Genomic DNA, 24,079 nt, shown 5'->3' with positions numbered 1-24,079 from the left:
ACAGTGCTACATATATTACGCAGTGCTTCGAACTAACCTCGGATCTTCTTTTGTGGGTCACGAGTAAGCAGAGAAGATGGGAGCTCTCCACGACAAAGTTGGTGAAAGCGTTCGTTGTCGACACGCAACGGAATACAAATCTACGGGCTTGTGTATTCACATGTCAATGAGTGATCGCGAAGCCTACCGAATGCCCGACAGTTTTATGCTGAACAATCCGCCACCGACTCATTTACTGCCATCTTCCAAGAAACGCACTCCGCCTACCGACTTGCTGCCCAAACCTTTCCAGCGCAGGCCCCGTTCCACCACCCGTGACTTTTTCGACCGCTGCGCTCATGTCCTCGACTTCGGATGAAGAGATGCTTTAACTGTTGCTGGCTGAATCAATTGAGGCTTAAGCCTGACCAGGCGAGTCTTCTTCCATGGAGCCAGATGAGTCGCCGGCATCGCTAGACGCCTCATCGGCACTCAAGTTCGGGTCGAACTCACCGTCGTACGCGTCCTTAGTGCTCAAGATCGAGTATTGGTAAACTTTCGGTATCGTCCAGCTAAATGCCGCCTCGTCCTCAAGGCACGTCTTGTTCAGCTTGGTCAAGTCGCCATCGTGCTGCACGAAAGAGGAAAGGACGTACATACCACAAGCTGGCTCGTAATTGCTGTCGATGAGACTGCTACCGGACGTGTACTTGAAAGTGACGAGCTCCTTCTTCTGGCCGTCAAGAGCCTTCAACAAGGCCTGTGCATACTTCGGAGACGCCCTCGCATCGAGTCCATCGTTCATAAGCAACACGTTGGCTTTCTCGGGGATTTTGGCGGCCTTGTTCCAGTACTCGTCGCGCTCGTAAATGATGCCGTTCCCTTTGTAGTTGCCGACCTTGAGCTTGTTGCACGTTGGTGATTTTTCCTTAGAGAATGCGCAGTATTCGGGTAGCATCGTGTACGCCGGCCAGCCGTTCATAATCGTACCTTCGAAGCGTGTCCTGAGCTCCTGACCGGAGGGTGAAGGCGCTTCCCACATCTCCGAGAAGCCCACGATCGAATCCAGCAGGACGGATCCGGAGCCCATATCCTTGGCGGTGGGGTTGAAGCTCGGGTTAACGGTCTCAATGAACTTGGTCAAAACGGCAACGTCCTTCTTCGCGCAACGGAACAATCGGTATACGATTGGCGGGATGAGCGTTCGCATGTCCGTGTCTAAAAGTGCGCCTAGCAGATAGCGAAGCACAAACGATGGCGGGTCCTCGTCCTGGCCGGTTTGCGCAGTTTTCAGCAACTTGGCACACGTCGCTTTCGGATTCTTGTCGAGTTTCATTATCAATTGTTGCAGCGTGGCCTTAAGTCCTTTCTTCTTGAAGCGCACGTTGCACGAGCTGTCTTCTGAGCACAAAGCCATGAACGAGTCGGCAACCTCATCGTACGCGCCATCTAAACCCGACATGCTGTAGATGTTATCCAGCGACGACCCCGAGGTCGTGGTGACCCTGTCCAGAACGTACCCCGTCACCTCCGGAGGATTGAGATGCATCACGCGCTCCACCCAGATCGTACCGTAGCTCACTCCGTACAAGGTCGTACTGAAATCGTTGCCATACTTCGAGATGAAAGTCGTCAGGTCCATGGCAGCGCTGGTGGTCGAGAAGGCCGCGAGGTCCCCGTACTTCTCCTCGAGTTCCTTTGCACATGCAGAGACCAGTTCCAGATCCAGATTGACCGCGCTTGACGACTTGGCTTGGGCCGCACACTTCAAGGGCGTACTCTGTCCAGCCCCGCGGTGGTCCATCGTGTACACGTTCGCCTCGCCCTTCAGTTGGTGATACAGTATCATTATCGGAATGTCCACTGGAACACAACCGCCCACAGCAAACGTTAGTCCTTGAAATCATCACGTGCTCCAACGGTCTTGCAGTACTTACGCAGAGAGTCCGAGTAGGACGGGCCACCCTGAACAAGCCACACGTTTGGAGCTACATCGGGTTGTCGGTTAGCGGGAATTCGCCTCACGAATACATCAACTGTCGAGATGGCCGAGTCGGGCGTTTCGCAGATCCCGGGGTGGCACAGCGGCGCAGCGTACGTGGTGCATTCCGCCACATTATCCTTGGGACTACCGTCACTGGATTTGTCACTTGTGAGGGGGCAAGGTGTCCAGGTTAGGTTAGTTGCCGCAGACACTTGTCCGAGAGCCAACGCCAAGGCGATGGCAGGGTAGAGCAGCATGGCAGAGGCCAGGTTTCTTCCTTGTGTTGCTGGTTGCTGGTAAATTGGAGAGTGTCGAAGACCTTCGATCTGCTAGATTATGGTTTGCAGCCACCGCGCGCGTCCATCCAGCCTCTTTCAAAGCTCATGATCACGAGCAATAACGACTTCAGCGATTGCGGTGCTGTATGTTTTCCTTGAAGATGTTATTGTGCTTTGCAGTTATTTTGCCGACCATTTTAGACGCTAAATATGGCAAAGCCTCACAGCTGGAACGAAGTTACGGTGGAGGTATTCCCGCACCGTGCCACTTGTCGCAGTAGGTATCGCTGTACACTCATCAATATCAATACGTTTGCAGAAGTAGCGCGCAAATCTTGAGAGCTTGTTGTACTTCCTGTGCGAGGTACATTAAAATATGCGGTTGTACAGCCGGGACTAGCCCGAGGACGCCTGTACATGTATTAAACGTGTACACGTGCCTGTCCTCCTCGTGGGTGATGAGTCCGGGTCGCCAGTGTACCAACTTTGGACCACAAACAACCTTCTTTGGGACAACGGCAATCTAAAAAAGACGAGAACAACCACAACAGCTGGAAAGTGATCGTCAACAACCACTTTTCCGGTCACTAGCAACCTGCACTTTCTAACTGTACTTTCTCAAGCATCGTACCGGTACCGGTAGCCAGATTGTCAGTTCCCAAGCTTGATCTGTTGCTCTGCCTCATTGCCAGAGCTGTTAATACCGGTACATTACCGGCCATTTGCAACCCAGGTTGTATTTCTAGAAATCGCCACCTCTGATTGGCCAGCTGCATGGTATCGACCAGGATTGCTGCTTGTACTGTAGCCAAATGGTACGGTATCGCTTGCAACTTCGGTTGCGCACACGGTAGCAAGTATTAGTCTCAACTCCTATACAAACTGCAAGTCACGGTAGCAAGTATTAGTCTGTTTTGCAACTCAACTCCTATACAAACTGTAAGTCACGGTAGCAAAACGACGCCGTATGGGAGACAGTATACAAAACACAAGTGAATTCGTTTATGCAGGGTTGCAAAGCGTTTATCACCGTGGCAAGCCGTGGCACCGCCTACGGCGGCCTGGAGCTTTCCATGGCTGGTCGAACCAGCTCATACTGTCGTACCTGCACGTAGTAGGAGGTCACGTCGGAGCCGAAGGCCTGTTATGGCGGCGGGGCTACCGGTAGAGCTAGCTCCGCGCCCTCCTGGTGCTGCTGCACAACCCGTACGATTTCATGCAGGCTACCTCTACCACTTCCTCATCTACGGCTACTAGGTAGGATCAGAGGCACACTCTATCCAGCTCTCACTGAGATGAGAGAACGCAGGTAAACTGTGTCATCATTTCAGACATCTTCACACAAATAAAAGCCAGCCCGCCAGACCTACCGCACAGTAGCAATCTGCGTGAAATGGAAGCCGTCCCGCGGCTACAGACTCATAAAATCGGTATGGAAGGACCCCGCAGCAGTACTGCCTGCACGCGTGAGCTGTTGCCGCTCTGTTGAAGAAAGTTAAGGCGTTCAAGGAGTACAAGGCCGTGACCTGTTCTCGCGGTCGGTACTGCACCTACGAGAGCGACGCTAGTGTTTTACAAAGAGGTTCTCGCAGTCAGTACTACATGCACAAGAGTTATTCAGCTCATTTCACAGCGCGTTGCTCATAAAGCAACCTCAAAGGGCTACAGCAAAGTGACACATTACCTGGTACTCCATTTTTAACCAATGAGATGACGGTTGCAAAGCTGGTTGCTGAACTGGCTGGTATTTCTACAGTATTCCAAAGTGCGGCAACCATACAAAACGTTGATCGCGGCGATGACCAGTGCTAACGTGTAGGTGGCTCAGCTTAAACCCCTTGATTCACAATAACTCGCGCGAGTTAATCTGAATTTCTTGATTCACAATAACTCGCGCGAGTTAATCTGACGCTCAGACTTTCAAATATTCAAATTTCACAACCTTGGTGTAATCTACACGAGATTACTGTCGGCCAACAGCTCCCCACACAACACAACAAGCCAGTACCTTTCGAGAGATTGCGGAGAACCTAGCTGCAGCTGTCCCCACCTCAGATGTCTCCAAACCACACCTGAACGAAGTTAGCCGAGTTCCAAGGCGAAGATGCGTTAGTCAAGTTTCGCTGGGAGCGATTTTGCTGTTCTGCCATATTTTGGGTAAGGACGCGCTGGTGTATGATTTGCCCCGGGGACCACTCGATGGCTGAGCGGCGCCTTCGCTGTCAGAGTCCAGACTGCAAAGGAACTGTTAAATGTGCAACGCTCTGGAAAGTGCATGAGTGCCCGACTTCGAAGCGGTGGATTGCGTACACAAATGGCCAGCCACACGCGCGTGAAGACATAGCGTGTTCGTTACCTCCTCGCGCCAAGGTGACACGTGAAATGCGCGACTACATCCAGCGAATGGGTGAAAACGCGGTACCACCACGCTTAATCTGGAGCAACATGCTTCGTGCACCTGAAATACCGACTCCAGTGCTTGGGTTTCCGACGTGCCCACAAGTTCTGCGTAGTGTCAAGTACAATCGATGGCTGCAGGGGTCTAAAAACTCTATTGTCAGGACGAAGGAGTTAGTGAAGGCGAAGGCCTTCGTTGCTGGAGTGGATCCCGACACCGCGTTTGTGTTTGGAAATCGTGAAGATGAACACGGCTTCCCTTTTGTTGGGAACGGGGAAGATGATGAACCGTTGATACTTGGAATCACCAGCTTGAAGCTAATGCAAAACATCAGTTCGCTACAGGATCGCGAAGCATTTCTCATTTTTCACTTGGACGCTACTTTCAAGCTGAGCGACATCGGTTACCCTGTTGTTACGTGCGGTTTCACCGATCGCCACCGAAGCTACCACCTAGCCGCGCTTTTCATTGTTAGCCAAAGGACCCGACGCGAATATTACGAATCGATTGGAGCTTTCGCACGAATTTTCAGGACCCACATGAAAAGACCACTTCGAGTTGACGTGATAATGGGCGACGCCGAAGAGGCCCAATTGAACGGACTGCGGGATGTTGCAGAATGTGCAACCTGTCCGTACCTGATGTGTTTCTTCCACGTGATGTACAATGTACGCAAGCGAATGCGACACTTACCAGATTCGGTGCGAGCTATGGTGTATCGTGGTATTCTTGACATGCACTACACACTCAACCAAACCGAATTTTGGGAGGTGTGGGGGCGTGTATCTCAAGAGTGGCAATGCGATAGAAGGTTGCACGTCTTTTTGACATATTTCGCGGCACAATGGATTCATAGCCGCTTCTGGAGATGGCAGATTTATCACTCTCCAGGGGGGTACGCTACAACCAACAACCCATGTGAAGTGTTTAATGCCAGCATCAAGCGCTATACGCAGCGCAAGGCAGCAGATACGCGCCGTTTGTTGATGAAGCTACTGACGATTGCAGAAGATTATTCGCTGTGTGTACCACCTCCCATGGCATCTGGACCAAACGCCCCGCCTCAAGTTGCAAAGCAGCTGGCCCGAACGTTAGTGTCGACCAACCGAGTCGTCGTTTACGCTACGACCGAGAAGTCGGTTGTTCGCGTGCTATATCATTGCGGTGGTCATTTGGAAGACCGCTCCGAACTGTCTGATCTTGACGAGTTGGAGGCCCCCAGCAACGTCAAAACTCCTGTCATCATATCGCCCGAGTGTTTAACAGGTGCAGAAAAGGCTACCGCTGCCAAGTTCTATCAGGAAGCTGTGAAATGGTCTGTACGCCGCGCGCACCACGTTGGCATGCCACGAGGCGGGTGGGCGGTGCACCTGAGTACGTTTGAGTGCTCATGTATTTTCTATAAGAAGTTCCTGTCTTGTGCCCACATAATCTGTGGACTTGCGGCTTACGGACTCAGCGTTCCAGGAGTTAATGGGTCCAATTTAAGATTCAAGGATAGGCGTGTGCGCCAGAAGCGTCCACAAGTGAGCAGTGCGGCTACAGTGCATGTAGATGATTCAGCTACCGGTTTACTGCTGGCAGCCAACGAAGTGTCGCTGCATGGCAATCACACCGGGTCCGATCTCAGGAGACATGCGCATAACTTCCCAGCTCAAAGTCTTGGTGTGGTCGGGGCAGAAGTCGGGTTCAATATTGGCTTCGCGCCTGGTTTCAACCTTTGTCCGCAAGATCACACCAGATACACAGCATATGCCTACAGACCAACTGGTTACACGGCGACTTTACCAGACCCGGTGGCTTTCCAGCTCGATCCACAGCATTTCCAGCCTCTCTACCCGCCGATTGCACGGCCAAGTCCTGCAGCTCCCCCATATTCATTTCAGACTGGTTTGGCGACTTGGCAAGAAACATTTACCAGTTCTGGGCCATATGTATGGTCTACGTCAACCACATCTGAGCATTTGCCACTTCCAACCGAGCCCGTCCCCATCAGACGCCAAATTGGCCGTCCCCCCTGGCCACGGCGGCCCTCGACATGCAATTTTTGTTTAGATTAGTTCCTGGCAAGAGGCTACCTGCGTGTCTATAGGAATATTACATCTTTTACGACTGAAGTACTTCTCACAAGGTCGGTAATGTTGAAATGGAGGCTGGTTGTTGCCACCGATACCATGTAGTTGTTTCCTGGACCTTGCTTATATCGCAAGATCTACAAACACCTACGTCACAAAGCGATATAATTGATCACTCACATAGTATGTATTCGAATGCCACTCTGTAGGTGTTTCTAGTTTTGTGGGTAGAACAATCAGGCTCGCGTAACGAAACCACTTTCGAGCTCTCCCGGAATCTATCTTGATTTCTCAACAGCGTTTTCCGTGTTAATAAGTAGAATTCATCGGCTTGGAAGCACCTGCTAACTATTAGCACTTGGTGCCGCCAACGCAACATGGTCACTATGTGCTACTCTCCATATATCAAAATGGAGGTTTCCATTGAGTTATATAAAGCCCACATGTGTAGTTTGGATCATCCCTTGACTTAGTTCGTGCTCGGCACTTGTCGCTTCGCGCTTGTCCTGTTCAGGCGTCAATAAGTCTTGGGCCTCGCTGCTGTCATCCTGTACAAGCAACCCCCTACTAGCTACAATGGACGGAAAGGCAACTTGGCTGAGTAGGCGTTCGTGTTAACCGGATAAGCTCACGACCACTGCTCAAGTATAAGCGTATCACCACAAATGCGGGCTTAGGGAATGTAAGCACTGCAGTTCGAACCTCATACAGCCCCCCTGGTCTGCTGTAGGTCGGTTACGCACTACTTCATACTAACCCCGAAGTACTTCATACTAACCTCAAAGTGCTGGATTCAGAATAACTCACGCGAGTAAATCTGAAATACTGGATTCAGAATAACTCGCGCAAGTTAAATTGATATTTACTCTTGATCTGATTAAATCTGATACCTAAAATGCTTGGCCATATACGGCTGACTATCATTCGAGAATTCCCCCTCCCTTCCCCCCTTTTCCGAAAGAAGAGGCGGGTGTGTGTGAATCGCACTGAGAAGGAGAAGCTTGCGCTTCTAAGGCGCTGGAAAGTAGATAACCCAGATTGGACTCTAGAAGAAGCCGCTGTCGAGCATTAGGTCAAGGAATCGACTTTGAGAGGCTGGGTGAAACGCTACTGGGATGTTTGTGACAAAGAGGTTGGCTCAGATCGCAAGCGCAACGAAGGCGGAGGACGAAAACACAAGATGAAGCCGGACGAATGGAGAGTAATCGAATACCTTGATGAGCTTATGGAGGACAACTGGACGTTTGACGATGTGATGTTTTATTGCCGGAGCCTGGAAGAGTTCAACTCGGATTTTGATATTCCAGAGTCCCAAGTAACATGGGTAAAACGGTTTATCCAACGCTACACAGCACGTGTACCCCCTGACGATGGCGGTGTACCCTCTACTGACGGCGGTGCAACCTCTGGTGGTGGCGGTGTAACCCGTGGCGATGACAGTGAGCACGAGGAGAATGGAGGTGCTGGCGGCGTAACCCCTGGTGACGGTGTTGTACACTCTGGCGATGGTAGTGAGGACGAGAAAGATGGCGGTGCAACCTCTGGTGGTGGCGGTGTAACCCGTGGCGATGACAGTGAACACGAGGAGAATGGAGGTGCTGGACGCGTAACCCCTGGTGTCGACAGTGAGCGTGTTCAAAATGATGGAATAACCACTAGTGATGATGGTGTAACCCCTCGTGATGGCGGCGTAACCCCTGGTGTCGACAGTGAGCGCGGTCAAAATGATAGAGTGACCGCTACTGATGATAGAGTAACCCCTCGTGATGGCGGCGTAACCCCTGGTGAGGACAGTGAGCTCGAGCAAGATAATGGTGTAACCCTCGGTGACGTCGCTGTACCCTTCGATGGCTGTGGAGATGAAGACAGCGATGAAGACAGCTACGATAGCGCTGGATCGGATGAAAGCGATAGCAGTAGCGAGAGTATGGATTGTAACGAGTCCGAAGAGAGCGAGTATGAGGTGCCTACAGCTGCTAAGAAGACTTCTTTGCCTCGGAGGCAGTCTGCTACCAGGTCGCGGAAGCAGAAGCCAATATTGGAGTGGACGCGTGGTGATGATACGAGCTGGATCTATCGCGAGGACCTGGACAGCCTATGCCGCATCAGACTTTGACAGAGTCCGCCGTTGATTATTTTGTGCATGGTTTCATGCCTCGGGAGAATGGCTTAATTTTTTGCCGCGGAACTTCTTTTTTCCGAACGATGCAAGCCGTGAAAAGAACGAAGGCGAAAGCTGCAAGGGACGAGCGCCTCGCTGGTCACATAGGGAAATTTGACTGGGTATCGTACCGGTTTGTTATTCTTCCAGTTAACGGTAATAGTCACTGGAGCATTCTTGCGGTTGAGAATCCCCTGCAGGGGGGGCGTCATTCGGCTGTATCACGTTAATTCTGCTACAGAAGCGCATGACACGGCAAACGTGTTTTCCTTGATGCAGTGGTGGTTGGCGAAAGAGCGGGTCCCAGAAACAGCTTCGGTGGGGTCGGTTAAATGGAGTTTTCACGCCTGCCCTACCAAGCCTCAGCAGCAAAACTCTGTTGATTGTGGAATTTATCTGCTCTACTTCATCGAAAAGATATCCACAGCGATTATGAAAGATCGCCCGCATACGCTACGTGGATCAATGGATAAGTTGTGCTCCGACAAATTCAATGTCGTAAACTACCGTGCGCTTCTACATCAGCGTATTATCCGCGCGACCAACGTAGCAAATAAGAAGAGTAAAATCCTATAAATATAAGTACCATGGCATCCTAATTACATTTCTTGCGCAGGTGTTACATGTACCTGCGCGCATGCTCTCAATAATATTGTTGTCTCGCTCAGAGCGAGTCGCTCTAGCTTTTGACCAGTCCATTTCCCAGAGCGAGTCGCTCTGCATGTAGTTACCGAACTGTCCATTTCCCAATCGTCGATCGTGCTATGGTTGCTCGTGCCCGTTTGGTGTGGTTGCTGTTGTACAAATCTGAGGTTGTTATCGTCCTTTACTCGTGGGTGATCATCATCGAGAGCTGCTTGCCGTGTCCTTCCGCCTTCTTCTGCACGCTCTAAGAGCGTGTTCGCTACTAGCGAATCGCTAGGTAGCTGGAGCTGGAGATGGAGATGGAGATGGCCTCTCATCAACTCTATTTCTTGTCTTTTGATTGGTCAAAATAGTTTAGTTCACAACGTGACAACTGGAGAATTACCCCGTCTCCTTCTCCAGCTCCCAGAGGTGGAGAAGGAGAAAGTAGCTGGAGATTGAGGCAGTTCAGCCGCACACACAATGGACGAAGAGGAAGCTGTACTGGTTGCTACATGCTCAGCTGTCGCACAGGTTGCAGTCCTCCTATCAGGAGAATCCGACGATGCGCCGCGAGGCCCTAAGGAACAGATTCGTACCGTGACCTCATGCTACAGTCAGCCGCGTATGCAAGTTGGTTTGGAATCTTCGCTGCACCAAGCCGACTTTCCTACGGATTGCTGGTTTACTACGAGATCAAGGTGTTCTGTTTGCTGCTGCCAAAGTACGGCAGCATAGCTTTGAGAAGAAAGTTGCAGCCGCGCTTTACTTTTTACAAAATCAATTAGAAATCCTACACGTTATCATAGATGGCCTTGTACTTTACCTTTGACTTGCACTGGTGGGGTTTCACTTCGAGCCCCGAGACTAGATACGTTTCTGCGGAGACTAACATCCAGGCGGCGGCAAGCTGTTTCGCGCTTCTGGTGCCCTGAAAACGATGCTTGAGCGTGTCAAAACGAGCCCGCAGCAAGGCATCAGCTGCTGCAGTCGTCCACGCAAAGGAGGGTTGCTTCGTAGCGATAGACGCTTCACCAGTATTGGTCTTTTTCTTCTGATTCCGTTTGAGTAGTGGCCGGTGTCGCATACACAGTCTAGGCAAGAGCAACATCAGAGGCAGGTATGTCCAAACTGGCAGCAGTCAGCACGAGGTCGCCACTGGCTGACGGGAACGGAGGCGCAGCTCTCGGGGCAGCTTGGTCCATCTTGCCACGCGTCCGGTGTCTCGGGCACAGTGTTCTCGGCCGACGAAGAAACAGCAAAGTAAAGCGAGTCGTTGCAGTTGCACTGTAATTGGCTAATTTTACCTAGATGCGCTCTGTTGTAGCGAACAAGCTGGAGATGGAGATGCACCAACTCCCTGCACCAACTCCCTGCACCAACTCCCTGCAGATATCCATCTCCAGCTGCGTAGCGAACACGCTCTAAGAGTTAGACACATACACGCCGCCCTCCAGGAAGTCCCTGGTATTGAGCATCGTGAACAAGTCGGAAAAACCGGTGGGCTTCAATGGAGCGATGGGGCAGAAGCAGCCATCCTGTTGCAGTCGGCGCACGTTCCGACAACAGGTAGGAGCAGTCGCTACCAGTGAGTCGACCAAGTGCAGTTTACAGTAGTTCTCTTCAACCTAAATTGATAGGCATCGTCTTCGAACCCGGAAAAGCTTCGAGCTGATATCAGTGGCACTAAAGTTGTTGTGGACAACTTCAAGGGTACCTCTACGAAGCTCTGGTTTCCGAGAAGTGCGACGTCAAGCTTTCCTTGAACCTTCATTTGACATTCCCTTCTTTCTTCGTTGTACCGCTTCAGACCGTCTCGAAATGATCGATGACTTGGGCACGTCTGAATCAGACGTGCTCAAGTCATCGATGATTTCGTTATGGCCTACCGTAACATGTGTTGAGTCAACACGTGCGCGTTATACCGATGTAGTGTTGTGTGACTCACGAGATGATCGAGACAGTTTTTACCTTTGAAACATGGTCAATGGCCGACTCAACAGACAATGCCTTCAGCTGCATGAGGGACCCACAGCATCAAAGAGCCACCTCCGGTGCCAGGAAGACCCAGGAAACCAGGACGCCAGCGATCCAGATACAGCGTCCGGCCGCCCAGCTTCTCCACAGTTGACTTCCACGTGGCTTTCCCACAGGCAGCGACGTCGATTTCGTCGATCTTGTCGCCTCCAGACATAATGTTGACCGTCACGTTCTTGGTGTCGGTGCTCTGGAAGTTGATGATCACCTGGCCGTCGCCCTTCTTGGTCCAGGACATGGTGCTGTTCTTGAACGCCTTCTGGATCATGTTGAGCCCTGCCGTCGTCGATCTCGCCCATGAACTGCGTCGGGCCGCAGATGGACTGGAAGTACTCGGAGATGAAACTCGAGATGCCGCTCATGTCGAAGCCCGTGACGACCCAGAAGTTGAGGCCCTGGTTCACCACCTTGTACACGTACTCCATGGCCTTGTAGGACGTGCCGTTGTCGATCTTGCCCGTTGTGATGAGGTCGTTGATGACGACACCGAAGGTCTTGCGCAGCTTGTCGCGCGTGGTATAGGCCGTCTTCTCGTCGGACTGGGAGATCAGTAGCTCCATGCAGTTGCTGGTCACCGTGGCGATGTCCGTCTTGACGATGTCCGTGTCCTGGATCTTGACGCGCAGCTCGTCCTTGGTAATGCCGGGGTTTTGCTCCCTCAAGGCCTCGACGGTCGACCACGTGCGCTCCATGAGGCCTTGCAGGTCGTGGCCGCACGTCGAGTTGGGCCTGAGAGCGTCCTTGAGGTATCCGATCTCGCCCTTGGTGATCTGCTCCGGCGGGGCCGTGAAGTTGGCTCCCTTCATGAAGGCCTTGAAGCGCTCCCAACTCGTAATGAGGCTGTCGTCGTGGGCCAGAACCTGGGACAGAATGAACTGCGAAGTGGCCATGATGCGGTCCGCCAGCCACCATTGGCGGGTTGTTTTTCCGCCCATACACAGCTTGATCGTAATAGGCAGTTCAACCACCACAGCGTTCGACTGATAGAGCAGCACCATGATCTTGTCTTGAGACGCCTCGAGGTCCGCAGCTTTAATGGAGCGGATGTAGCGGTTAAGTGCCCGGAGCTCACCCACAATCATGCAGGAGCACATGACGGCGGACCGCACGCCCTTGGCCATTTCCGAGAACTTGCCGAACCAGTTGTCCATGACGCCGTTGATGCCGACGTTGAACACGGAGCCGACCTTGTAGAGCACCTCGCGTCCGCAGTCGTCGTTCTGGCGGATGCACTCCATGCCGCACTCCACCGGGTACTCAATGGGGCATTCGGCCCAGCACGTGTTGGTCTTCTCGTTGCGGTCGTAGTTCGAGGGGCATTTCTTCATAACGTGCGCCTCGCGCCAGCATGCGCTGTCGCCTTGGACGGAGCGAGGTCCCACCCAGTTGCGGTACACCGGCACGACGGAGCTCTTAGCAGTGAGGGGCGTTGCAAGCTCATATGATGCGCCGGAGCCAACGGTGACGGTAGCCGAAGAATTCGAAGATGCACTCGACGACACTGAGACGGAGACGTCTGCCACCGAAGACTCACGGGACGACCGCAATGTCCTTGCAGAGCCGAAGGACGGCCGTGACGATCCAGGCGATGACGAAAGGTTCTATCCTTGGGCCCGAGAAGCTCTGATACATGCTCAATAGGAACACCGTAGACATGCACTTAGACAATCGCCCTCCAGCGAAAGTCGTCGGCGTAGGTCATGGCTGCGTTTCGCAGCTAGGCGTCGGATTGGCAAGTGTTGAGCGAGTCGAGGTCCTTACTTGCGGCGCGCCATCCATTTTTGCCGGCGAATGTTGGCAAAACGGACCCAGTATGATTAAAGCGGACCACATTTATTATTTTTGACCCACCCTTCTCCTCATTTCAGATCGCCCTTCCTGCTATATCTGAGATCTATATTATCTCGGACCCTCTATTTCCTATCTCGGAGCCCCCAAATTGCCAAAAAGGATGAAAGCCACAATACCTATCGTAACACCAATCCGTTTACAACGAAGGGCATACGAAACATCATGATTGCTGTCAGATAAATGTTTCAGCTCCAGAACCAATTTATTGCTCTGGTTGCTTTACGATGTGCACTTGCAACAAACGATACGCAAGCCCTGATTCTTCTACCATTTCTTCTGGCGGATCGCCTACATCTGTTCTAGGTTCCTTGCAACTGCGAACAAAGTGTGACCCACCACAGCGGAAGCACGTTCCTTTAGCTCCGCGTAACTCAGATACAATTGCAAAATGCTTTGACTTTGGAAGAAACACTTGTGAGTAGCTACCACCACGAACTTTGCTGATCCTGTATTTGGCCATCATTATTTTTGTGATCATATCTTCGTAGAACGGGGAAGTTTCCTCATACGTTCCTTTTAGTTGGATCGTCGGGTATTGTTTAGTCCATTCAGAGCCACGCCCATTTGCATGCGCTTCTAGTCGCGCCGTTAAATTATCGATACGCCCAACATAATAATGACCATCAGCTAACTCAAGAACGTAAACTATCATGCTATATTTAGCAAAAAAAAGTAAGCTACTATAGCTTTGTCAATAACTCGCGGTGTAAATTTTTGCGAGCATCTACAATGCGATCGTAGTCATATGTCAACACGTTAGGATTATGTTTTAGTCCATTCAAAAGATATTTATCGTCATGGTTGAACCACACGTATGCCGCAGCCGGAAAGTTACATATCTTGTTCCATTCTTCTTCCGTTGTCAGCTGCTTGAGTAAACAGGCAATCGTTGGACTGTTCCAATTATTAGGGTTGCTAGTATGAACTTATTTTGTATCCTAAGAATCAATCAGAAAGACGCGCGTAGATCACGCTTATTCACTAAGTACGATTCCCACTAAGTCCGATTTGCTGCCGAGCGCAGCAAATCGGACTGCGACCCCCTCATACGATATTGCTGGGCCGCAGTACCCGCCCCGGAGCGAGCCGACGAGGCGAGCGGAACGGGTCCGCCACTGCCGTAGCGAAGCGTAGGCAGTCTGCTCCAATAGCGAAGCGAGCATAGCGAGCGAAGCGCCAACAAACTAAAAATCACCGCCGCGTAGCGGCGGCGCTCGATTAGAATATTTCAAACGCTTCTAGGAATTCGCGTGCTACCTTGATTGCAGTCGGGTCTTCGCCTAAACATTCTAGCTCAGTTTGATAGATGAACACACGATTACTTTTGATCTCATCGATGAGAGCATGCTGTTCGTATGCGTTATACTCTGACCATATCATATGATCAATGATGGTAATATAGCTGGTTGCCCAGTCGCGAACCTTCAAATAATTACGATATTGGAATTTGTAGTTAGTGTTCATCGTGTTAGTGGTATTGGTATATATCTAAGATATCTGAAGTGCAATTTCACAAGCGATAATATAGTACCGCAACACAGCTATGTCAATTCAACTTCAGCCGCATCAACAGGCCGCATTAGAATATGCAATCCACTCGCAAAATCGTGGGATGCTACTACTGCATGGTACAGGTTCAGGAAAAACAATCAATGCAATCGCCATCGCAGAACGCTTTAAACATTTTAGAGAATGTATAGTTATTGCACCAAAATCGCTGCACGATAACTTCCGTAAGGAGCTCAAGCGGTTTGGGGCAAAAAGTAATCGATGCCGATTTGTTTCTTCTAATGCATCTAATATGGTTGACAAACTAGAGACCACCAGGATGAGCTAACTGGTATAGAGATCAAATCATTACGACTAGACAATGAGTTTATTATCATGGACGAAGCACACAATGCCCTTGTTGCAATGACAAATGGATCTAAGAATGCTACAGCATTGTATGATATGTTGATGGCTGCCAAGAACTGCAAAATCATGATGCTAACTGCATCTGGTATCATTAATAATCTTTAGGAAATGATTCCAGCGCGTAATATCTGTAAGGGACCAATCAAGACAGAAGATGGAGAATGGACAACGCTGTTGCCAGAGTCATCAGGAGATTTTGAACGGTACTTCATTGACACAAAACATATGAAGCTGAAGAACATAGATAAACTTCGCGCGCGAATGACAGGACTGGTATCATACAAGGGTGATTTATTCGAGCGCCAAGCATTGGGATTCTATCCGACGCTTGCAGCTACCATTAAGAAAGAATATTATCCAGATTGAAGCCGTTCAGATGAGTCACCAGCAATGGGGAGCATACGAACAAGCTCGTGAGAAAGAACGACAAAAGGCGACCGGGTTGTATTACATCCTGGTGAGATGCATGGCGGAGCATTTGACAAACTAACAAAGGCGGAATTAGAATACGAGATCATAGATGGAGAACTAAAGAAAACATCTATGTTTGGTAAAAGTACTTCCTATCGCATTAACTCTTTCAGTATCATTTGAAAGTTACGGGGCCCTTAAAACCTCTAACACCAACCAATACAATCACGTTACGTAGTCAATTATAGCGAATGGATGGGGAAGTTGGTGTATGGCTAGGCATCGATGGGCGTCTCGGTCACGTTCTCCGTCTCGGGCTCCGTGTATGGCTCGGTGTATGTTTCGGCTGTGGTGATCATGGGGGTCAGCGATGTGGTGTGGTGGAGCGCTTCGGCGAGCTCTGTCACCTCGGACAAGTGCATGGCGGCGACGGCGATGTACACGTTGCAGGGCAGGCCGTTCGGGCCGTCGTATAGCTCCGGGGTGAAATGGCCGTGGCCACGCTGCGTTCCGGCGAATGTCAGAGTGGTGGGAGGTGGCGGCAGCTGCTGCCTCGACTCGTCTTGCTCGGTCTCGGGCTTCGTCTCGGAGTTGGTGTATGGCTAGGCATCGATGGGCGTCTCGGTCACGTTCTCCGTCTCGAGCTCCGTGTATGGCTCGGTGTATGTTTCGGCTGTGGTGACCATGGGGGTCAGCGATGTGGTGTGGTGGAGCGGTTCGGCGAGCTCTGTCACCTCGGACAAGTGCGTGGCGGCGACAGCGATGTACACGTTGCAGGGCAGGCCGTTCGGGCCGTCGTATAGCTCCGGGGTGAAATGGCCGTGGCCACGCTGCGTTCCGGCGAATGTCAGAGTGGTGGGAGGTGGCGGCAGCTGCTGCCTCGACTCGTCTTGCTCGGTCTCGGGCTTCGTCTCGGAGTTGGTGTATGGCTAGGCATCGATGGGCGTCTCGGTCACGTTCTCCGTCTCGAGCTCCGTGTATGGCTCGGTGTATGTTTCGGCTGCGGTGGGCATGGAAGTGAGTGACGTGGTGTATTGGCAGCTGGTGGGCGAGCTGCGTCACCGTGTTGCCGTGCATGGTTAAGGGTTTAATTATGTGGAAAGTGCACGAAGTTGCGTCACGAATGCAGAAAAAAGTACTTGAAGTAGGTAATACAAACCGTTGCAGAGGTACTGAGCCGTCAATCACCTGGAAGCCATTCGTCGTCTTCTTCGCTTGAGCGTTCGTTCTCATCTTCGCTGTCATCCTGCAATACAAAACAAAGTTATGAAATACCTCGGCTAAATGCACGTACTTGGCTTACCCGATGAGCCCAGAGCCGCTCTCGTGCACGCTGATTGCGCTCTTCGCGCTGGACCTCCGCTCGATCTTCAGGGGTGAGATCTTCTACGGGTTCAATGATATTACGGCGCTGGGCCCCTGCTCGGTCTTGGTGTACACGTAGTTGGCGCTGGGCCTCCGCTTGATCTTCGGGGGTAAGATTTCTTGCAGGTTCGATAGTGTTGTGCCACTGGACCTCAGCACTCATTTCGATACCGTCATAGATCCATTGTACTACCCGGATATAAGGGTAACGCTGATCGTCGGGCTCATCGGCGGCATTTCTTGCCGCGGAAATTTCGGGCGCGTCGTCTGGAATCACGACGGGTTCTAGTTGATGTAGGAAATCCGCTAGACGTCTTTCAGCAACTTGGTCCGGGCGCTGCACAGGTTGACCGTGTTCGGATCGCCCTGCGGCTTGGCTGTCCCTGCTGTACGGCCGGCCCTGGTCCACGAGGATCAAGAGCGGTAGCGCGGGCTGGATTAGGTTCTGGTGCACGAGGATCATAGGCAGTAGCGTGAGCTGGGAGTAGGAGTTCTAGGTTGTTTTGATGTTGATGTTCGGGGCCCTCTTCCATTGGTGTTTGTTGCACTTGGTGTGGCGGATTCGGGGGAGGCTGGGGTTCCTGTTGAAGCTCGACAAAAGCATTCACCACATCGGGCCTTCTAATAAGGCGTGGCGGCCCCAGCACAAATTCTATGATGTGTCGGCGGATGTGTTGTCCTTGAACACCTTGGCGCATGAATTCACGACGCAACGCGTCCATTGCGCTGCCCGTCATCGAGACTCCGTGCGGCAACATTCTTCTGCATTGCATACGGAATTGACCACCCGAGATCATTTCCCATGCGAGACCTGCAAAATACGTATATAAATGTCCACTGAGGTTGCTAGGCGCTATGACATTGCAGAAGGCAACCTAAAAATAATCTTTATGTAGTTGACGTTCTAAACTTGTCGCCCTTGCCGTCCTCGCCGCCCTCGCGGCACTCGTCTCTCATCCTGGACGCATATGTTTCTACACAAAAAGGAAGCGAGCCCACACGCACTTTGGCTCCATACTATAATGCATATATTTGACCTACAGACTATGATTGGCCTAAAACGTGTCTAGCCTTCCCATAGTTGAGATCTGCGGCCGGGTAGGAAGAGTCGCCTTGAGGCCCGCCAACGATGGGGGCTTCTCCGGCCTCTGCCGGGAGTGCGGCTAGAAGGCAGGAACAACTTTGGCCCCGAGGCCAAAACAGCGATGGACCACGGAACCCCACACTGCAATCTACTTTGCGTTAGACAAGCGACTGATCGGTAACTGTAGCATAGCCGATTTTTCTGTGCAGCGTTCGCTCATGGGGAGGTGCAGCGTTTGCTCACCGAATGAGCGTAGTGTCTTCAGTCACTATTATCGGCGCGGCGTTTGCTCGCCAGCCTATTATGAAACTTAGTTTTTTTCTAACACTAGTGTGCTTTACGAAACAGTTCCTCGGAGAGGACGACAACTCTGTAGACCGTTGAGCTCGTCACATAGCTTCATAGAAGCCGTCCGTCAGGTCGATGGCGCTATAGATGACGCTACCTGGCATGGAGTCGAGTACCATGTCCTTCCGCGGGATCGGGGTCTGTGTCGGGATGGTCGCAGCTTATTGAACACGTGGACGATGCGCCAGCCGCCAGTCGCCTTCTTCACACAGAACGTGGGGCTAGAGTGTGGGGAGGTGCTATCGCGGACGTGGCCAGCCAGGCGGCGCTTTTCGAAGAACTCGTCGATGGCCTTGACCTGGTCTCGCGGTAGTGGCTACTGCCGCGTCACGCAGTACTTCGTTCCGGGCGCGAGGTCGATCTCGTGCCGAACTCCGCGGTCGGCTGGAAGCTCGGCGGGGATCTCATCAGGGAAGACGTCTTCAAACTCGCGCGCGGTATCGTAGACTGGGTTACCCGACTTCTTCAGCGCTTCCCAGGACTGCGCTGCGAATCGCTCTTCGCGGGCAGACTTCGGTTCGGCACTCCTCGGCCGCGACGACGCGTCGTCACCGCTGAGTGCGTGAAGACCCTCGGCTGTCCCGTTGGTCTCGGTGATCAAACACACCTGCTCGATGTCACCAGCCTTCGGATCGCGAAGGAAGTGTTTCCACGAGAGCCCGGGGAGCCGAGTGATTCCGCGAGCGTCGCGAGGTGGACTCGCGACTTCGATGACCCGCGTGCTCCGTCCACGTATTCGACAGCGCAGACAGATTCCGTCGGGGGAGGTGCGGTTTTAGTGTTGTTCCGTGGCCTGAGACGCTGTCGCTTGGATTTCCTCCTCTTCCTCCTCGAAGACCTCGAGCAGGAGCTCGAGGTGGACGACTCGCTGGCACTGGACGACACATTGTCGCTATCGCTGGACGATACTTCACCCTCCTCTAGGTGCGGAGTGTCGAGCCCGTCCGCACCGGAAGTACGCGGGAGCACCGCTTGCTCGACCGCCTTGTTGATTCGCGGGAGCCCACGTCGCTCGACCGCCTCGTTGGGGCGCGGGAGCCCACGTCGCTCGACCGCCTCGTTGGTTCGCGGGAGTCGCCTTCGCTCGACCGCCCTCGCAACAACCTCGCTTCGCTGCGAGGTTTTGGGTTCATTTGTCGGTTCATCCAACAGCACCGCACATGCCATACAGAGAGGGCCATCGCTCGCTCTGTGTAGGGCTTGCGTCGTGGATGAACGATCCACGACGGTAACGTGGGGCCAGTCCGTCGGAGCGACCAGGAGATGAGTGAACACTTCACTCACATCGTAGTCGGCTCGACGCTTGACCGATCGGGCCAGCCAGTCGATCTTCGGCTGATACCGTGTCAGCCACGGTATGTCCAAGATGCAGTCGAACGCGTAGTTCATCTCGATCACCAGGAAGTCGTCGTTGCTACGGAAGCCGTCGAACGTGTACGGCGCGTGATATCATGCCGTGGGACACGGTGTGGCATGCCGTCAGCGAGCTTAATGAAGACGACGCCGGGACCCTCGCAGACGGATATGTCCGAGGAAAGAAGCGACAAACACGAGGCGTGGAAGAAGTTGTTCGTTGCGCCCGAATCCAGGAGCGCACGGAGAGGACGCCGCGCGCCGGCGACGTGCAGGCTGACGATGATCAGTCTGTGGTCGCCGCTGGTGGTGGTGGCATTGAAGTGTGCGTGAAGCAGTGGGGGCTAGGAGATCGGGTTGCCACCGGGGGACCCGGACCTCCGTTCCAGCCAGTAGGGCGCCCCGCACTTACTGGTCCCGGTCGTTTTTTGTTGAACGGCCAGGAGCTCATCGTCGGCGCGAGCGACTGCAGCGTGCATCGGCGCAGGCGCGTGGCAGATTGCCGCGCGATGACCCAACTTCCCACAACGGTGGCAGGTCAGCGAACGAGAATTGCGGCCGCCGCGCGAGTAGTACCGCCGGTTATTCTTCGCGGCTTCGACGGCATCGATTTCCATTGGCTCGGGCATCGCTGCCCGAGTGTCCGACGGCAACTGTCGCGAGTACGAAGCGGATACCGTGTAGTCCTCGCGCAATGCGAGGACGAACGCTTCTTCCAGCGACTTCGGCTCGGCACGCGTGAGACAGTAGCGCGTCATTCCTTCTCGCATGCCAAACACGAAGACGTGGACCTGCGAAGCCATGTCGATGGGGCTCGTGACGATGCACGAGGCCAGGTGACGAGTCTTCTGTACGTAGTCGCGCATGGACAGCTTGCCATGCTTCAACGCGAAGAACGCAGCACGCATCCGCGATTCGTCTTGCGGAGGCTCGAACGCAAGTCGAAGGTCTTTCTGGAGACTGTCCAGACTCGGGAAGGCGTGTTGGTCTACAACAAGCTTGCCAAGGGCCCACTCCTTCGCCTTCCCCGACAAACGCAACAGGAGGAAGTTCACTTTCGCCGTCGGCGCCTCGATCAGTCTCGAGGCGATGGCGACGTCGATCTCCCTGAACCAGCGGTTCAGGGGCAGTCGGTCTTGGCCGGCGCCGGAATACGTCGACGTCTCCATCTTCACCGCATCGTTCCTGAATGCGAGGGAGTTGACACTCGCCGCTTGGCATCGGCGAGCTCGCGTTCCATGAACTCTTGGGCAGCCTGGCGTTGTTGGTCGGTGGTCGCTGAGCTCAGCAGCGACGTGACGACGAACTCGCCGGACACGGCAGCGAGGCGGTGAAGAGCTTCCCACTCAACCCGGGTGAGGTGGGGAAAACTCGTGTGGTCAAGGGTTACACCGGACAATCTTAACTGTGTGAATCTCAAACTGAATTTATTTCTCTTTAGCGCGACCAAGCCGCCTACGGTGTAAATGTATCCGGTTCACTATCTAGCATAGTGAAGCCTAGTCATATACATAATCAGTGGCTCTGAAGCCATGTACTGATTCTCTTACTGATTTAGGCTAAACAGTGTGTACCCACTTCGTAACCCTTCGGGTAACTCTCGTGTAACCCCGTTACAGTGTACGTGTGCTATATCCAGATGTAGTGCGTTATTTAGGGATGGGACGCCATTTTTCATATTTTCTCATCTTGGTCGATCGGCAATCGGCGATCGCGATCGACCCTCAATCAGCGATCCACGATCCGCCGTGCTGGATCGGCGATCTGTCCACTTCGGTCTTCCGCCGTCCCAAATCTACGATATCGCGCGTGACGCTCTTCGCCTTCGAGACGCGCTCTTCGAACGAGGTACCACCATTCTCCATGTGTCGATCAGCTGTGATCTACCTCGTACCACACTCCGCCTACGCGCGAGCATTATCCAGATGCCTCGATCGCTCGTCGAACCTTCTTGATCTACACAATCCCAGTCTTATTCACGTCGCACTTCTCTCGATCGTCGATCTCCTTGATTTTCGGTCGATCGGTTATGACGCCTTTCTCAGAGAACAAATCTTGTTCTCGCGCTTCTCCACACGACCGCACGTCGATCGTCCTCTCCGCCAATTGGCACCCTCCGTTCATGCAGCTCGCACGTCTGCCTCTCGTCAATGTTCCCGCAACGCATCCACCGCGAACTTGCTCTCTGCCCACCATGTTCCGATTGGAGAGCGCTCATGCTGAGTTCGAGGTGTAGCCGAGCTCAGTCTGAACACGCTTCACGTTGAGTGGGAAGCTCTTCACCGCCTCGCTGCCGTGTCCGGCGAGTTCGTCGCGCGTTTGATGCTCCAGTCGAGTTGTCCTGAACGGACCGAGCTGGGTTCAGTGGTCAACGGACCTTGACTTCGGCATGTCTCCAGCTCTGTTAGACCAGCTTACCCCGACTGGGCTCAGCTTGGTTGGGAAGGTGGTGGGCAAGCTCGACTGGAACAGCACTACATTCGGTCGCATTCCAACTCGGCTCGCCGCGAGCTCGGCTGCGTTCAAACTCAGTTTGAATTCGGTATCTTCGGTTCAGCGTTTACCAGCACTCAACTCGGCGAACTTCCGAACGCGATCACACTGAAACTCGGCGTACCGCAACTCAGCCCAGTGTTTCCTTCCGTTGAAGTGAGTACACTTCAGATTGGCGCCATCCAATCCGCGGCACTGCTGGAACTCGGCATCCCATTCCAGCTTGATCGCACTCCAATGTTCTCGGCTTCGCAGCAACCCAGTGCGAACGCGACCTCATTCGGACGCAGCGTGATCTCGGTCTCGCTTCAGCTCAGCTCTGCTCGGACTCGGCTGCGCATAACGTCGGCTCGACCTACGTCGTCTCGGCTGGAATCCGACGAGAACCGGGCGCAAGACCGAGATGTATGCGTTCCCACTGGAACTGGACGCGAGGCGGCTCAACTTGATCGTGGCTTTGCTTCAGCAAGGTTGCTCTTCAATCGGCTCCACTCCAACGACCAGCGCTTCTTCGAAGCGTTGCTCGAACTCGGCTCCGTTCCGGCTTGGTTGAACTCGGCTTCACGACATCTCAGTGTCAAACTACTTCCACGCAGAGTGCCCTGTCTCGCTTCAACTCGGCTCTGCTTGAACGCATCTCGGCTTTAGCTTGACTGTGGTTCAACTCAGTTGGTGCTGACCTCGGCTGCACTTGTACCTGATCCCGATTCAGCTCGGATTCAAGACAAACCTCTGCTGCAATTCGCCTAGGCGCCACTTGATCCCCATGTTTTGTGGCTCTGCCACGAATCAACCCGGGCTAGCTCGACTGATGTCCACCTGGCATTGATTCCGCTTCAGCTTAGCCCAGTTGAGCAAGGTGATAGGCAAGCTCGGCTGAGCGAACGACACAGCTGGCTGGCTGACCAGCTCAGTCCCTTGGCGGAAGTATCCGCGCTTTGAAGGCGTGTTTCGACTCGGCTATGCTCGACCCCTGACCAAGCTCTGCTCATGTTGGCTCAATGTGAATACGACAGCGGTCGCGTGGAATCCATTCCTCTTCAGTCCAGCTTTGGATGTTGGGTACACTTTTGCGACGCCGTGACTCGGCGATTTCACCGACTCGGCTTCAGTTAAACTCGGTGGTAGCCCTACGTCGGATCGATTGAAGTCGGAGTCCATCTTCAAAGCAGGTGTCTGCTTCTGCTCAGCTACGGATCAACTCGGATCCCGTTCGAGATCGCTGGCACGTCGACATTCTCGGCGACGCGCCTGCCCAGCGTGCCTCCGCTGAGCTTTGCTCAAGTCCAGCTTTGCTGCAACTTCGGTTTGTTCACCACCGCCGCGCATCGACCGACTCGGCTAGTCGCCTCTCGGTAAACATGGAGTGAATACGGCCTCACTGGAACATCGTGCGAACTCGACTTCGCTTCGGCTTTCCTGCTTGAGCGTGGCTCCATATCAGCACGGCTTCGCGTCAGCACACATGCGCTCCAACTCAGCTTGAGCGCACAACGGGAAGATCGTTCACGGACTTGGTCGGAGGTCCCGGCGGTCGTACCCAAGGGTGTCGATCGTACCGCCGCATATCACACTCAGCGCCCCAGTGGGTAGCGTGTTCACGGACCCAGTGACGAGTCAACACAGCTTCGGCATCGACGGCTGACTCGCGCAATCTGTGCAGACGCGCCATCACCTCCCTCAGCTTCTTCACAGGGTCGTCGTCAGACCAGCTGGGCTTA

The 24,079-nt window shown here is 53.1% G+C and overlaps 7 protein-coding genes across 7 annotated transcripts; 2 read left to right on the top strand and 5 right to left on the bottom strand.

Annotated features, from left to right (window-relative positions):
* Window positions 1-448: 448 nt before the first annotated feature.
* Window positions 449-2,076, bottom strand: PHYSODRAFT_432169 (hypothetical protein; the record flags this gene model as incomplete). The annotated part of the gene is made up of 2 exons (XM_009530626.1): window positions 449-1,842; window positions 1,917-2,076. Coding segments are annotated over 2 exons (1,554 nt in total), but the record flags the coding sequence as incomplete, so codon positions are not given.
* Window positions 2,077-4,374: 2,298 nt separating this feature from the next.
* PHYSODRAFT_407256 (hypothetical protein) lies at window positions 4,375-4,818 on the top strand (the record flags this gene model as incomplete). Its single annotated transcript, XM_009530625.1, has 1 exon — window positions 4,375-4,818. A coding segment is annotated over one exon (444 nt), but the record flags the coding sequence as incomplete, so codon positions are not given.
* Window positions 4,819-4,875: 57 nt separating this feature from the next.
* PHYSODRAFT_402788 (hypothetical protein) lies at window positions 4,876-6,159 on the top strand (the record flags this gene model as incomplete). The annotated part of the gene is made up of 2 exons (XM_009530624.1): window positions 4,876-5,806; window positions 5,945-6,159. Coding segments are annotated over 2 exons (1,146 nt in total), but the record flags the coding sequence as incomplete, so codon positions are not given.
* Window positions 6,160-8,059: 1,900 nt separating this feature from the next.
* On the bottom strand, window positions 8,060-8,572 carry PHYSODRAFT_391791 (hypothetical protein; the record flags this gene model as incomplete). The annotated part of the gene is made up of 1 exon (XM_009530623.1): window positions 8,060-8,572. A coding segment is annotated over one exon (513 nt), but the record flags the coding sequence as incomplete, so codon positions are not given.
* Window positions 8,573-11,495: 2,923 nt separating this feature from the next.
* PHYSODRAFT_249099 (hypothetical protein) lies at window positions 11,496-13,168 on the bottom strand (the record flags this gene model as incomplete). The annotated part of the gene is made up of 3 exons (XM_009530622.1): window positions 11,496-11,778; window positions 11,840-13,027; window positions 13,071-13,168. 3 exons carry the CDS (start codon window positions 13,166-13,168, stop codon window positions 11,496-11,498), a joined length of 1,569 nt encoding a protein of 522 aa, XP_009528917.1.
* Window positions 13,169-13,589: 421 nt separating this feature from the next.
* Window positions 13,590-14,039, bottom strand: PHYSODRAFT_507023 (hypothetical protein; the record flags this gene model as incomplete). Its single annotated transcript, XM_009530621.1, has 1 exon — window positions 13,590-14,039. One exon carries the CDS (start codon window positions 14,037-14,039, stop codon window positions 13,590-13,592), a length of 450 nt encoding a protein of 149 aa, XP_009528916.1.
* Window positions 14,040-15,990: 1,951 nt separating this feature from the next.
* Window positions 15,991-17,543, bottom strand: PHYSODRAFT_333436 (hypothetical protein; the record flags this gene model as incomplete). Its single annotated transcript, XM_009530620.1, has 5 exons — window positions 15,991-16,317; window positions 16,345-16,644; window positions 16,889-16,961; window positions 17,019-17,101; window positions 17,154-17,543. The coding sequence occupies 5 exons, from the start codon at window positions 17,541-17,543 to the stop codon at window positions 15,991-15,993; spliced, it is 1,173 nt and encodes a 390-aa protein (XP_009528915.1).
* Window positions 17,544-24,079: the final 6,536 nt, after the last annotated feature.

This window comes from Phytophthora sojae (assembly GCF_000149755.1).
Source record: "Phytophthora sojae unplaced genomic scaffold PHYSOscaffold_5, whole genome shotgun sequence".
Taxonomy (NCBI): domain Eukaryota; phylum Oomycota; class Peronosporomycetes; order Peronosporales; family Peronosporaceae; genus Phytophthora; species Phytophthora sojae.
This window is presented reverse-complemented; position numbering and strand designations above follow the sequence as displayed.